Here is a 16322-nt window from a genome sequence, read left to right on the forward strand (position 1 = left end):
TCAAATTCTTGCTCTCGATTACCATGAACCCCATGATAATCAAACTTCAGAGCTGTGCTGTCCAATAAGGTAGCCACTTGCCAGATGTGGCTATTTATATTTAAGTTTTACTTAATTATATTAAATAGAATATAAGATTCAGATCTTCAGTGACACTAGCCACATGTCAAGTGCTCAATAACCACATGTGTGTAGTGGTTCATAGAACCAAGCATATATAGAATATTTCCTTTATCACAGAAAGTAGTAGAACTAGATAGATAGAGATAAATAGATAGATGATAGATAGAAAAAAATAGAAGTAGGCATAGTTATAGATATATAGATATATGTGGAGAGAGAGAGAGAGTGGTGTCATAGAGTAAGCCCATCGTTTTTCTCTAGAATCAACTGTTATATATTCAAGAATTTTGTGCGATGGTTGTGAAACCATAGATAGCTTGAAATTAACCACAATGGGAATATTTCAGTCATAGAAACAACAATTAAGTCAAGACTCCTTTTTTCTTTCAGATGCAGAGACCATAATTACATCACTGGTTATGGATATAGAAATATTTATCTTCATCAGTTCTGTGTAAATATATTTGATGTTCTTTGTTTGGTCCATTGAAAGGAAATAGAAACAAAGAAACCCTTGTAGCAATGAGCACTCCTAGATCCCAGATTTTGCGTTCTAAATACCATTTCTCACTAAAAGGAAACAGAGCTTCTTGGAGAAGTGGATGATTCCAGGGCTCATCAGGGGAAACAGAAGAGAAACCTGGAATGTCTCATACCAGAATGCAAGGAAATGCTCATAAAATAAATGGGAAAAAGACACAGAATACTCTATGTGCTATAATGGTGGATATACATCATTATACATATGTCTAAACCCATAGCATGTACAACACCAAGGGTGAACTGTAATGTAAACTATGATTTGGGGTGGTAATAATCTGTCATTGTAGGGGCATTGATTGTAACAAAATTACCACATTGTGAGGGATTTTGATAGTGGGAGATGCAGTATGTAGGTGGGGCAGAAGGGATATGGGATAAGTCTCTGTGTCTTTCACTCAATTTTGCAGTGAACATAAAACTGCTATAAAAAATAAAGTCTAGGGGCGCCTGGGTGGCTCAGTTGTTAAGCATCTGTCTTCAGCTCAGGTCATGATCCCAGGGTCCTGGGATCAAACCCTGCATCAGGTTCCCTGCTCAGCGGGAAGCCTGCTTCTCCCTCTCCTACTCCCCCTGTTTGTGTTTCCTCTCTCACATGTCTCTCTGTCAAATAAATAAATAAAATCTTTTAAAAAAATAAAGTCTATAGAACCCATAAAGAAGAAGAAAGAGAAAAAAAAGGACACAGGAGCCCACTTAAAATGGCTTCTAGAGGACAAATCTGAAAGAATTTACAATCTAAATTTTAAAAAATGATGTAAGAGACTAAGTAATATTAAGATCATACTGACATATATAAATAAACTAATACAATAATGATGATGAATGGAAAGCCCACCCTAACAATGGACTATCACTCCAAATGCAGAAGAAATGGTAGAAGTAGAAAGCCATCATTTTGCAACCATCATAGTAATAATAGTTTTAGTCAAATACCATCCACGGATGGTAAAAGTAGTAGGTGATGGTTTAAAGACAAACACCACATGTACACAGTCGCAAAGTCATCCTGCACTAGCTACTTCTTAATTACAAAAGGAAAAAAAACTTGGGAGTAGATTAAGCCAGTGAACACAAGTTTAACCAAGTGTTCCAAAAGAAGGTTGCCAATACTGGGGCCAGGTGCCTCCTGACGTGATGAGCCTTGATGTGAATTTCCAGGCCGAGGGTCTGATTAAATGGGTCTGGATTAGGCTGGAGGACTGACATTGGAAACACGCTCCCATGTGGCAGACCACTGACTGCTTTGTCTAACATTGCCCTTCAAGCTTTGAAAAAACTGTGGCTGTGTTCTTCTGGAAAATGCTCTGGCTACCATTTGTATCTGAACATGTGTCTTTCTTTGATTTTCTGATATTCCATCTGCTTAAAATCTTCCTCCATATCTCAGAACCACCCCCTGTCTCTGAGCCACCCCATCAAGAGCCATCTGGAGCTCTCCTTGCTTACCTTTATGGGTGTCTATTTCTTTGGAATTCTGGGAGTTAATCATCAGCTGAAGAAAATCCACTCGGTGCTGGAAACAGAAAGAGACATTTCAATGACAAAAAGTCACTTGTGAAGTCAGAAATAAAACAGGGATGCAGTATCTAACTTCTTTCCTGAGAATATGGCCCCTTTACATCCAGAAGGTTTTTTATTGTTATGTTAATCACCATACATTACATCATTAGTTTTTGATGTAGTGTTCCATGATTCACTGTTTGTGCATAACGCCCAGTGCTCCATGCAGAACGTGCCCTCTTTAATACCCATCACCAGGCTAACCCATCCTCCCACCCCCCTCCCCTCTAGAACCCTCAGTCTGTTTTTCAGAGTCCATTGTCTCTCATGGTTCGTCTCCCCCTCTGATATCCCCCCCCTTCATTCTTCCCCTCCTGCTATCATCTTTTTTTTTTTCTTAACATATATTGCATTATTTGTTTCAGAGGTACAGATCTGAGATTCAACAGTCTTGCACAATTCACAGCGCTTACCAGAGCACATACCCTCCCCAGTGTCTATCACCCAGTCACCCCATCCCTCCCATCCCACCCCCCACTCCAGCAACCCTGTTTGTTCCCTGAGATTAAGAATTCCTCATATCAGTGAGGTCATATGATACATGTCTTTCTGTTTGACTTATTTCGCTCAGCATAATACCCTCCAGTTCCATCCACGTCATTGCAAATGGCAAGATCTCATTCCTTTTGTACATCCAGAAGTTTAACTAGTGTTTCCAGAGTCATCAGTGAACAAAAATGTCCAGCTACAAATCTTGGAGAGCATGATATTTCCCTGACAGGAATCCAGCCATTATGTCCCATTGCTTTTTGGTTCTTGCTCTCTCTGATCCTCAGCTTCTCTGGCTTTTGAACACAGCTTCCTGGCCCAAGTGTTTCCTGCTCCCTCTCCTGTCATACCTACTAGCTGGGGAGAGAGTCCCTGACTTCAGTCCTTTTGTTTTTCCAGCCTTAATTCTTAATGAATGGTCACATAGACCAATTCCCTGACCTCTGCAGAGTCCACGGGCAGCTTCTGCGTCAGCATCTTCCAATGCCCCACCCTCCCAGAACTCTGCACAATCTTCAGAGACATCCTGGGGAACCAGCCCTGTCTCCTTGTCCTACACACATCTTAGTGCTGGCCGCCAAGTCTCAGGAAGGCAAAGCCTACTCGTCCAGCTTGCAGCCTCAGTGTCCAAAGAAGACACTTGCCCACTCCACATTATGATATTATTATTATTATTATTATTATTATTATTATTATTATGTTATTAACATAACCAGGTGCCTGAGGGGAACTTCCACTGGAGACTGTGTAAAAAAAGAGGCTTAGAATTGAAGGGATTCTTTGTCACTGTAAGATCTGGCAAAATCATACTGCCAGGAAAAATATTTTACACAGTAATTTTTAAGTTTTGACAATTTATTGAAAGGAAGTGGTAGTTTTTCCTCTCACTGAAGATTATGCAGTGACATACTCGTTGGCAAGCTTATTCTTAAATTTTAAACATTGTCTCTCTGACTCATCTTCTTATCTCCTTCCCTGACCTCCACCTTCTTCATTCTCTCTAAAATGTTAGAAGTCTCCTGCTCTAAACCCTATAGTTCTCTACCTACCATAAAAACCTACTTAGAAGTGTGTACATCAGATGTATACAGTTCAATAACAGATCAAAAGTGAACATACACATGTAACCACCACCAGATTTACCTTTTGTTTATCTTTGAGGCGACTTTCCTTCATCCTTTTTACAGATTTTGTGAAAAAATCAGTAACACGTTTTGGAAATAGCCAGATATTTAATATTTCAAAAACTGGGATAAGGAATGGAAATAGTACTATAAGGAAAAAAAGCAATGGAAATATCAGTGAAAATGAAAAATTGCCCCGGAGCAATTATAATTTGGTCTACCAACCTGAGGATTAAAAGACACCAGGATTCATTCATATCGGAGTTATTCCCTCTATGACCTTTACTTGAACTTTCAAGCCAATGGCTGGGCCAGAGCAAGTCACACATATGGGCCACCACTAGAACAGTCAGATCAGTGTCTCCTGCCACATCTTTGGAGTGACCAAAGGAACAAGATTACATTCCTGGATCTCTTAGCCTTTTATTTTGGACTAGAGCCTCAATAAAATCAATTATATTTCATACATTGTGATAAAAAATCCAAAAGTGAAATTAGGACTATAAACTCCTTTACAATAACATCAAGAAGAACAGAATACTTAGGAATAGCTTTAACAAAAGAAGTGCTTATGCTCTGAAAACCACAAATATTGTTGAAATAAATTAAAGAAGATCTATGTAAACGGAAAAACATCCAATGATCATGGATTAGAACTTAATATTGCCAAGATGGCAATACTCCTCAAACTGATCTACAGATGAATGTACTCCCTATAAGAATCCTAGCTGGCTTCTGTGTAGAAATGGACACACTGAAATTAAAATTCATATGGAGGGGGCGCCTGGGTGGCTCAGTTGGTTAAGCGACTGCCTTTGGCTCAGGTCATGATCCTGGAGTCCCAGGATCGAGTCCCACATCGGGCTCCCTGCTCAGCAGGGAGTCTGCTTCTCCCTCTGACCCTCCCCCCTCTCATGTGCTCTCTCTCTCATTCTCTCTCTGTCAAATAAATAAATAAAATCTTAAAAAAAAAATTCATATGGAGGGGCACCTGGGTGGCTCAGTCATTAATCATCTGCTTTGGCTCAGGTCCTGATCCCAGGGTCCTGGGATCGAGCCCCGCATTGGGCTCCCTGCTCAGTGGGAAGCCTGCTTCTCCCTCTCCCATGCCCCCTACTTGTGTTCCCTCTCTCACTGTGTCTCTCTGTCAAATAAGTAAATAAAATCTTTAAAAAAATAAATAAAATAAAATAAAATTCATATGGAATGTAAGGAACCCAGAATGACCAAAACAATCTTGGAGAAAAAAAAACAGAATAAAACTGTAGAACTCCAACTTCCAGTTTCAAAACTTACCACAAAGCTATAATGATCAAGACAGTGTGGTCCAGGCATAAGGAGAGACATATAGATCAATGGAATTGAATTTGGAGTTCAAAATTATACCCATGTGTTTATGGTCAACTGAATTTTGAGAAGGTTTCCAATACCATTCAATGGAATAAAATAGTCTTTTTAATAAATGTTACTGGGACAAGTCACATGACCTCAGAAATTACAATAAATTCTTAAATATGACACTAAAATCACAGATAAAAATGGAAAAATACATAAATTGTACATCATCAAAATTAAAAATTTTTTGCTACAAAGAACACTTTGAAGAAAGTGAAAAGACACCTACAGAATGGGAGAAAAAATTTTCAAATCATATATCTTAAGGGTCTTTTATCTAGAAGATGCAGACAACTCTTACAACTCAAAAACAGACAAACAACTGAACCAGAAATCGGCAAGAATTTGAATACATATTTAGCTAAAGAAGTTGTGCACCCCAATGCTCAAAGCAGCAATGTCCACAACAGCCAAACTGTGGAAGGAGCCAAGATGTCCTTCAACAGATGAATGGATAAAGAAGATGTGGTTCATATATACAATGGAATATTACTCAGCCATCAGAAAGGATGAATATCTACCATTTACATTGACATGGATGCAAGTGGAGGGTATTATGCTAAGTGAAATAAGTCAATCAGAGAAACACAATTATCATATGGTTTCACTCAAATGTGGAACATAAGAAATAGTACAGAGAACAATAAGGGTATCGGTGGGGGGGAACTGAATGGAAATAAATCAGAGAAGGAGACAAACTATATGAGACTCTTCATTCCAGGAAACAAACTGAGGGTTGTGGAAAGGAATGTGGGTGGGGGGATGGGGTAACTGGGTGATGGGCATTAAAGAGGGCACCTGATATGACGAGAATTGGGTGATATACTCAACTAATGAATCACTGAATATTATATCAAAAACAAATGATGCACTATACCTTGGATAACTGAATTTAAATAAAAAATTAAATTTAAAAAAGAAGTTATGAAATAGGCGACAAGCATATAAAAAGTTGCTCAACCTCACTAGTCATTGGAAATGCAAAACAAAACCACAATGGGATACCCTTCACACTCATTAAGATGGCCATCATCAAAAAGATAGACAAATGTAGACCAACTGTTGGCAAGGATGAGCAGAAACCAGAACCCTCATGTTTAACTGGTGGGAATGTAAAATGATGTCATTATTGTGGAAAACAGTTTGGCAGTTCCTTATTAAATTAAACACACTTTACCTTAGCAACATAGCAAGTTACAATGCAAAGCATTGTACAAACAGCAAAGTTGCTCCACAATTCCATCTCAGAATACACACCCAAAAGAATTAAAAACGGGTATTCAAACAAAAACTTGTGCATGAATGTGGATAGCAGTACTATTCACAATAGCCAAGAGTTGGAAACAACCCAAATGTCCCTCAAAAGATGGAAGGATAAACAAAATGCAGTATGTCCATACAATGGAATATTGTTCTGCCATAAAAAGAAAGTTCTGATGCATGCTGCAACATGGATGAACCTTGAAAACATTATGCTAATGAAGGAAGGCAGCCACAAAAATCACATGTTATATGATTCTATCTGTATGAAGAGTCCAGAAGAGGCAAATCTATCAGACAGAAAGCAGATTAGTGGTTGCTTAAGGCTAAGGAAAGTAGGTAGTGATAGTAAAAAAGTACAGGATTTCTGTGTTGAACAATATTCCACAATTAACTGCAGTAAACGTTACACATATCTTTGAATGCACCAAGAAGAGTTTTCCGTTTCCTTGAGTTATAACAGACATACAGTATTATATAAAATAAGGTGTACTGCATATAATTGACATACATATATAAAAATGATTACCACAATAAGATTAGTTAACATGCATCATCCCATATAGTTATAAAAACAAAATTTTCTGCCATTATGATGACAATTTACAAATACATCATACAGTAGTGTTAACTATAGTCATCATGTTGTATTTACCAGTCCAGGACTCATATATCTTATAACTGTAAGTGTGTACCTTTGGTCACCTTCATTCAAGTCCCACCCCCCAATCCCTGCCTCTGAGAACCACATCTGATCTCCTTTTTGTATGACTTCGTTTCTTGTATTGTTTTTTTATTCCACGTGTAATTGAAGTCATACAATATGTGTCTTTCCCTGCCTGACTCATTTCATTTAATAATGCCCTCAGGATCCATCCATGTTGTCCAAATACAGAATTTCCTTCCATTTTTATGGCTGAATAAGATTCCATGGTATATACATACCACATTTTCATTATCCATTCCTTGGACGATGAACACTCAGACTGTAAAAATTAAATTGTACATTTTAAAGGAGGACATAGTCTCTCACGGTTTGTCTCTCCCTCTGATTTCCCCCTCTTCATTTTCCCCTTCCTTCTCCTAATGTCTTCCGTGCTATTCCTTATGTTCCACAAATAAGTGAAAACATATGATAATTGACTTTCTCTGCTTGACTTATTTCACGTGATGGGTATTAAGGAGGGCATGTATTGCATGGGGCACTGGGTCCTATACACAAACAATGAATCATGGAACACTACCTCAAAAACTAATGATGTACTGTATGGTGACTAACATAAGAAAAAATAAATTTTAAAAAAGGGGGACATATATGTTATATGAAGTTATATCTCAGTAAAATTGTTGTAGAAAGGTAGTAAGGGAAGGAGTGAGAGAGGAAGGAAGGAAGGGGAGAAAAGGGGAAGGAAAGAAAAAGAGAAAACTAGTACTGTACTTACATATTGAGAAGAAAAATGGATCAAGGAAATCAAATTTTAAGAGCTTCTTAGTATTTTCCACAAAGGGATCCTGTGGGTTGTTGAGGGAATCAATGTTCACTCCAAACGATGTGCTGGTAATCACATCCATGCTGTAGGCCCCAAAGATGCTTAGTAGAGAAAGAAAGATGTAGATAATTAAAAGTGATACCTTTTTACTGTTCTTATCAAACACATGAAACAGGAAGTACGTGTAGATTCCAATGACCAGGCAAGACAAGAGCCACACTTCCAGAACCACCTGCTACATCATCTGAAGAGTCTCTATGACATCACACTCACTCACGAGGTGCTCAGGAGGTGCCACTGATGCAGCTGGCCTTGTGCTAGGGGTCATGGGGACACTGTAACATGTTAGACACACCTCTGAGCTCAAGGAGCTCAGTCATGGAGGGTTAGAGACCAAGAGCTGGACATATTACAGTAGTGTGTTTTGAGTATGGGCAGTAGAAGGTGGATTAGCACTGTGTCTGAGAAGGACAAATGGTGGAATAATTAACCCTTCCTCAGGGCCAAGTAGGTGAAATTGATCAGGATCTCCTCTCACCACAGTATCTACACTCAGAGCTGATTCCTCTTCAGCACATGATAGAACACCAACACCCTGTTCTGTGCTGCCAAGAACACCATCCCTTCTTCTCTACACCCCTGCTAAGGCTCCTGAAAGACCCACTCTGTCTCATCTCCATCAATCTGAGATTATCCTTCGGACTCACTCATTTCTAGAAAATGTAAGAACAAGAATGTTCCTAGGGTAAAATATATATATTAAATTACACCAAAATTGACTTAGGGGATGCCATAGCTAAGATATCATATGCCACTAGTTTCCTAGGACAGTCCCAATGTACATCTGTTCATCCTACATTATTAAAATATATTCCAGGTAGGGGAAAAAAATGGTCACCTTACCCATCCCATGAGCAGGGCCTTCTCTCTTTTGAGATTGAAAGAAGGACAGCTGGTCATAAGAATTAATATTTAGTGTTTTGCTAATATCCTCAACAAAATCAGGAAGGGGGTTAAGTTGTTCCAAGTTCCACGTGTTAATGTTCCTTCCCCCCGCACAACATGTACCAAGTGCCTTTCCCTCCCACCATTCCATACTCTCTACATTCAAAGATTTGGTACAATCATGTGTCTTCTTTTCAAATAATGTATTTTTGTCTTCCAGAATATCCAAGGTGACAACTAAGCAGATAAATTAATCCTCCCTCATGTACACAAAAGAAGACCCTTTCTCTCCTGGCTGCTCTGCCTTTTTAGGTGAGCTACCTCTTCTTGGCTGGCCCACTAGGGTTGTAACATCATACACCTACCTCAGCTTGTTCACTGAGTAACTCAACAGTGGGAATTTGGCTCTGTGGCAGCAGCTGGAAAATGTTGTGACAGAGTCAGAATCCCAGCAGCTGCACTCCTACTTACTCTTTCAAGATGATGGTCTTGCCTTTCTCTGCCTCCTTCCTCAGGTTCCTCACCAACACATCTCCATACTGGCCAATGATGGAGAACATCTACACACAAAATACAACACCACCTGAAGTTAAATCTGAGAATCAAGTCCTAGGATGACATGGCTTTCACAAGCATGGAGCAGTGATTTGTAATAACAAATTTTATCATGTCTCTTGTAGGACATGAAAAGACCATTTTTAGGAAGCCCAAATTCAGCAGACTACCCTTTAGAGATGGACTGTGATTTTATTTCCTACCTGCCCCCAGATGCATTCCTTAACTTTCTCACTGAAAGTCCTCTTCTTTTCTTACCTCCTTGAGCTTTCCGCTAGTGAAGGTTGGAGACAGCAATGTTCGCATTCTCTTCCATTCTTCATCCTCAGACAAAGAGATTGCACTTTTCATAAATCCCACTGGACCAAAAGACTAGAATCAAAGAAAAACACAATTTGCCCTACATAAGTTTTGGAGGTCTCAAAGGTTGTGGAAATTTTGTTAAACAGGCAGAAATTATTAAACAAATATTTAGTGATTATCAACTTAGTAGTAGGCCTTATGGTAGGTTATTAACAGATACTTACCCCAAATGCCTAGCCTCCCGCAAGGTTGTGGACACATCCAGCCACCTGATGCGGTATGGGAAAATTTGGCAGGGAAACTACTCCTCCAGGGGAATACAGAGGATTAACACCTAGTACATTCTCCTAAGCTGTGCAGAGTAGAATTGGATTGGTAGAAGGCAGCCAGATAGCCTGGAAAACTGCATGTTGCCTCAGACCAGTTCTGCCTTTACATATATCCACAGCATGAGAAATGGATGTCTTGATACGGTGATTTTTTTAAAAAAATTGTAGTTAACACTAAAAAGATGAGGAATCTATTTGCTCTTGTGAAGAAATGATACAGTAATATAGAAATCTCTTGTCCCTGTATTTTCCCCAAAGGGACATAAGGAAAAAGAGAAATAATTCTCTCTTCAATATATCATCTTGGGACTGGCCTAGCAAGTCAACCAGTTTGAATATTTCTTCCATTTTCCAAAATTATAGTTTGTTTTAAAATGGATATCTCCATGGCTAAAGTTAACAACTCAGGGAACAACAGATGTTGACCAGGATGCAGAGAAAGGGAACCCTCATACACTGTTGGTGGAAATGCAAACTGGTGCAGCCACTCTGGAAAACAGTATGGAGGTTCCTCAAAAACTTAAAAACAGAGCTACCCTACAATCCAGCAATTGGACTACTAGGTATTTATCAGAAGGATACAAACAGTGATTTTAAGGGGCACATACACCCCAATGATTATAGCAGCAATGTCCACAATTGCCAAAATATGGAAAGAGCCCAGATGTCCATTGACAGATGAATGGATAATTAAGACATGGTATATATATAATGGAATATTACTTAGCCATCAAAAAGAATGATATCTTGCCATTTGCAACAACATGGTTGGAACTAGAGGGTATCATGCTAAGCGAAATAAGTTAATCAGAGAAATCCAATTATTATATGATTTCACTCATATGTGGAATTTAAGAAACAAAACAGATGAACATAGGAGAAGGGAAGGAAAAATAAAATAAGATGAAAACAGAGAGGGAGGCAGACCATAAGACATGCTTAACTATAGGGAACAAACTGAAAATTGCTCCCAGGGAGGTGGCTGGAGGAATGGGGTAACCGGATGATGGGCATTTAGTAATGAAGTAATGAGCACTGGATGTTGTATGTAACTGATGAATCACTGAATTCTACCTGTGAAACTAATAATACAGAACATGTTAATTAAATTAAATTTAAATTAAAAAAATTTTTTTGTCATATGTGTGTTTTGTTTTTATTTTTTCCCACATAGCTTTTTACTTTTTTTATTACATTCAGTTAGCCACGGTATAGTACATAATTAGTCCTTGATGCAGTGTTCAGTGATTCATTAGTTAACTATAACACCCAGTGCTCACCACAGCACGTGCCCTCCTCAAAACAAAAAATAAAATGGATACCTCCAACACCATTTCATGATAAAAACTCACAAACTAGGAAGAGAAGGAAAGTTCCTCAACTTAATAATGAGCATCTAAATACCCTACAGCTAACATCACCTCAGTGAGGAAAGACTGATATTATGTCACTAAGATGATGGAACAGGACACTCCAGCCTCTGTCACCCCACAAAGAACAACAATTAGACAGCTATCCACAAACAAAAATAGGCCCAAGAGCTTAGGAGTCCATTTAAAAAGTTTCAACAACAGAGTGGAGAAAACTCCTGAGAATAACTGTGCAAGGAAAATAACTTCATTTTGCCCGCATCACCCCATGACCCAGGCCAGCACTGCTCAGCACCAAGAGGACACTCCCTGACTGAGACAGTTCCCCTTCCTGGGGAACAGCAGAAGGGTGAACGACTGTTAGCCCCAGCCCTTCAGGGCACAGCACAAATGACCTGTTTTGGTTTCAAACCTCCCAGAGACTGGCATGGCTGACATCTAGACACAGCTAGGAACAAAGAAGGGCCGGACTACCAGTATCAGTCAAGTGGCAGGTGTGACCATGTTTCTCTGTGTCCTGCTCTGCAGAACACCCTAGCAGCCTTGGCTGCTGAGGAACCAACAGCGGGTACGGCGCCGTGCACCCTCTAAGATTTTGCTGCTGATAGTCCCCCAGGTTTTCACATTTGCAGGCTCCAGCTGCCTCAGTCCTGCTGTGTCCCATCTGTACTCACTGGAGTTGCCTCAGCCGTGCCACCACCAACACTGTGAGCCCCAGAATCTACACCACCAGCCAGTCTGGCCTCTGTAACTCAGCACATGTACAACACCAGCCCAGGCCCCAGCAGCTTTCAGGGGCCTGAGGCCAGGCCTGACTCCTGTCACTGCACTGCCACATGAGACCACAGCTAAACCCTGAAGCTGTGCACCTTCACACGGCCGGCCTGAACTCCACTCACAAGCCCCCAGCTGCCGCGCATGCACTACTGGCTAGTCCTGAAGCCATGTGAGTGCACACAGACAGCCCAGACACTCAAGGCTCCCTGTGTGCCCACAGGCGGACAGTCCCCACCACTGGCACTAGCTCTGTTTTGGGCATGAGCCTGCTTTCAGCCACTACAGATGGGTGTGTGCATAGCACCAACTCTTGCCACCATTCTCCTTCCCCAGCCTCCTGGCGCTGGATCTGGTGGTGCTGCTGAAGACCCCAACAGCCACTGCAGCCACAAAGAACCCTCCACGGCTCTTGCTGCCAAGGATCATGCAGCTGCTGAAGTTGTGGCCCCCAACTGCCTGAACCAATCACGCCCTCCTGATTATTTTAAATTATCCAGTCAGAGTGAGGTACAAAAATGAAAAGAACTGGGGGGAAAAGCCTACAGGACTTATAGGATACCAACAAGTGAAACAATATTCATACGATGGGAGTCCCAGTAGGTGAAGAGAGAAGTGGACAGAATGCTTACTGAAAGAAACAATGGCTGAAAACTTCTCAAACCTAGCGAAATGTATGGAAATCTTGGGACATGAAGCTTAAAGTCCCCAATAACATTGAATCTGAAAAAGACTTCTCCAAGAGACATTATAATAAAACTCAAAAATTAAACCCAAAGAAAAAGTCTTGAAAGCAGCAAGAGAAAAGGAGCTCATCACATACAAGGGAACATCGTGAGCTGTCAGTGGATTCCTCAGCAGAAATCGTGAAAGGCAGAAGACAGTGGGTGATTTATTTGACGTGCTGAAAAAAAAATACCAACGAAGAATACCTTACCCAGAAAAACAAGGCTTTCAGAAATGAGAGAGAGATAAAGACATTTCCGGACAAACAAAAGCGGACAGAATTCATTACCACTAAGCCTGCCTTACAAGAAATACTAAAGGGAGTCCTTCAAGCTGAAAAACAAAAAGGGCACTCACTAGGAACATGAAATCACATGAAAGTATAAATCTCACTGGTAAATACAAATGTATAAATTCAGACACAGTGATATTGTAAACTGGTGATGTACAAATTACTTACAACTCTAGTGAAAGCTTAAAACACAAATAATTTTAAAAACTACAGCTAAAATAATTTGTTAAATATACAATATACAAATATGTAAATTGTGACATCAAAAACATAAAATTGGTGGAGAAGGAATAAAAGCATTGAGTTTGGATGTAAACAAAGTTAAGTTCTTATCAGCTTAAAGCAGACTGCTATATCTAGGAGATGTGTTATGTAAGCCTCCTGGTAAGTGCAAAGCAAAAACATAGAGTAGATACAGAAAAGATAAAGAGAAAAAAAATCAAAGCATAGCACTGTAAAAAAAAAAAAAACCAACCCATGAAATCACAAAGAAAGATGAGAAGGAGGAAAAATTGACCTATGAAACACCTGGACTAACAAAATGACAATAGTAAATCCTTATCAATAATTACTTCAAATGTAAAGGGAAAGATGAATGGATAGAGAAAATGAAATATTACTAAGCCTTAAAAAGGAAGGAAATCTTGCCATTTTAAGCATGGATGAACCTGGACAACATGGACAACACTCTAAGGGGACTAAACCAGACACAGAAGGACAGGATTTGCATGATCTCAATTATAAGTGGAATCTAGAAAAATTAAGTCAAGCTCAGGAACAAATGCTAGAATGGTAGAGGCAAATGGCAGATAGAAATCAAATGGTACAAAATTTCAGTAATGAGATGAAAAAGTTCTGAGACTGAATATACTGCATGGTGATTATAATTATTTTTTTAAAAGATTTTATTTATTTATTTGACAGAGAAAGACACAGCGAGAGAGGGAATGCAAGCAGGGGGAGTGGGAGAGGGAGAAGCAGGCTCTCCTCTGAGCAGGGAGCCCGATGTGGGGCTCGATCCCAGGACCCTGGGACCGTGACCTGAGCTGAAGGCAGATCGTTAACGACTGAGCCACCCAGGCGCCCCTGGTGAAAATAATTATTAATAATGTACTATATATTTGAAATTTAAAAGTAGATTTTACATGTTTTAATACACACACACATCGGGGCGCCTCGGTGGCTGTCATTAAGCTCTGCGTTTGGCTCAGGTCATGATCCCAACGTCCTAGAATCAAGCCCAGCATCGGGCTCCCTGCTCAGCAGGGAGCCTGCTTCTCCCTCTCCCACTCCCCCTGCTTGTGATCCCTCTCTTGCTCTCTCTCTCTCTGTCAAATAAATAAATAAATATCTAAAAAAAAAAATACACACATATACAAAGAAACTCTGGGTGGTGATAGATATGTTAATTCATTTGTCATAATCACTTCACATTGTATACACAAATCAAAACATCACAGTTAAATATATACAGTTTTCACTATATATATATATATATATAAATATTTAAATGGTAAAAGACTGAATGCTTGCCCTTAACATCAGGAACAAGACTAAATGTGTACTCTCACCACTCTTATTTAACATCTTACTAGAAATCCTAGCTAGTGGAATAAGACAAAACAAAGAAATAAAGGCATAAGATTGGAAAAATAAAAATAGGAGTGTCTCTATTTCTAGTTCAGGTGACATAATTGTTAATGTAGAAAATCTTAAGGAATATAAAAAAGAACACCTCTGATTCTAATAAACAAGCTAAGCTAGGTTGTAGGAAACAAGATCAACAGAAAAATCAACCCCGTTTCTATATAGTAACGAGAATATGTCAAAGCACAGTAAAAACACAATAACAACTATAATCACACAAAGAAAGTGAAATACTTTAGATGTATATTTAACGAAACATATATGGCTTTCCTGTGCTGAGAACTAAATGTTGGTGAAAAGAATAAAAGAAAACCTAAATAAGCACACACTGCATTCATAGATTGAAAGACATGACAGGAAAAATACAGATTTTCCACATATCGATGGATAGGTTTAAGTCATGTATTATAAAATCCCAGCAAATATTATGCAAACATAGATAAGCTAATTCTAAATTTGTATGGAAAGGCAAAGGAGCTAGAATACCTAAAACAATTTCAACAACAATAACAACAACAAAGGGGAGGAATCACTGTTCATGATGCTGAGACTTACTATATGGCTACAGTAATCAAGAGAGCCTGGCATTGGTGGAGGGAGAGATACAGAGATCAATGAACAGAACAGAGAATGAGAAACAGACATACACACATATAAGCCCAACTCAATTTTGATACTGCTACAAAAGCAATTCAATGGAGGACGCATAGCCTTTTCACAAATGGTGCTGGAGCAATTAGACATCCATAGGCCAAAAACAAAGGTCTTTGACCTACACTTCACACCTCACAATTAACACTAAAAATTGACACAAAATGGATCACAGACTTAAATGCGAAACATAAAACCATATAGGATTTACATTATAAATATAAAACATAAAACTATATAGTTAAATGTAAAACAAAAAAGTAAATACTCGGAGAAAATCCTAGGGACTTAGGGCTAGGTGAAGATTTTTCAAACTTGATGCCAAAGTCACAACCCATAAAAGGATAAAAGGATAAATTGGCCTTGTCAAAAACAAAACAAAACTGTGTGCTCTGCTGAAAACCCTGAGATAATAAGAGACAAGCTACACACTGTGCCTATAAAAGAATAGTAAGAGGGAGACTTTTTGGTGATGGAACAGCCCTGTAACGTCATTGGGGTGGTGGATACACAAATCTACATGTAAGATAAATGTTCAGAGAACAACACACACGCACACAAGTGCATATAAAACTGCTCAAATCTGTTTAAGTTCTGTGACTAGAACCAATGTCAAACTCAGCTTGGACGCTGCACTATAGTTGAGCAAGATACAACCTTAGAGGAAACAGCTTGAAGGTCACATGACATGGGACCTCCTGTGACAACTTTCTGTGAATCTATTCTTATTTCAAAATAAAAGTTTT

General features: G+C 39.2%; 2 protein-coding genes across 2 annotated transcripts in view; one reads left to right on the top strand and one right to left on the bottom strand.

Annotated features, from left to right (window-relative positions):
* Nucleotides 1-1667: 1667 nt before the first annotated feature.
* LOC110571855 (cytochrome P450 3A12-like) lies at nt 1668-11450 on the bottom strand. The gene is made up of 7 exons (XM_044915282.1): nt 11439-11450; nt 9743-9856; nt 9401-9489; nt 7937-8085; nt 3859-3986; nt 2113-2179; nt 1668-1687 (listed from the first exon to the last, which is right to left on the bottom strand). The coding sequence occupies exons 1-7, from the start codon at nt 11448-11450 to the stop codon at nt 1668-1670; spliced, it is 579 nt and encodes a 192-aa protein (XP_044771217.1).
* Nucleotides 11451-13641: 2191 nt separating this feature from the next.
* The window catches only part of LOC123324871 (cytochrome P450 3A12), a 17045-nt gene continuing 14364 nt past the window's right edge, over nt 13642-16322 (top strand). The window contains exon 1 of the mRNA XM_044915283.1: nt 13642-13662. Coding sequence (XP_044771218.1) covers nt 13642-13662 — 21 coding nt within the window. The remainder of the gene's footprint in view (nt 13663-16322) is intronic.

This window comes from Neomonachus schauinslandi, chromosome 5 (genome assembly GCF_002201575.2).
Source record: "Neomonachus schauinslandi chromosome 5, ASM220157v2, whole genome shotgun sequence".
NCBI lineage: Eukaryota > Metazoa > Chordata > Mammalia > Carnivora > Phocidae > Neomonachus > Neomonachus schauinslandi.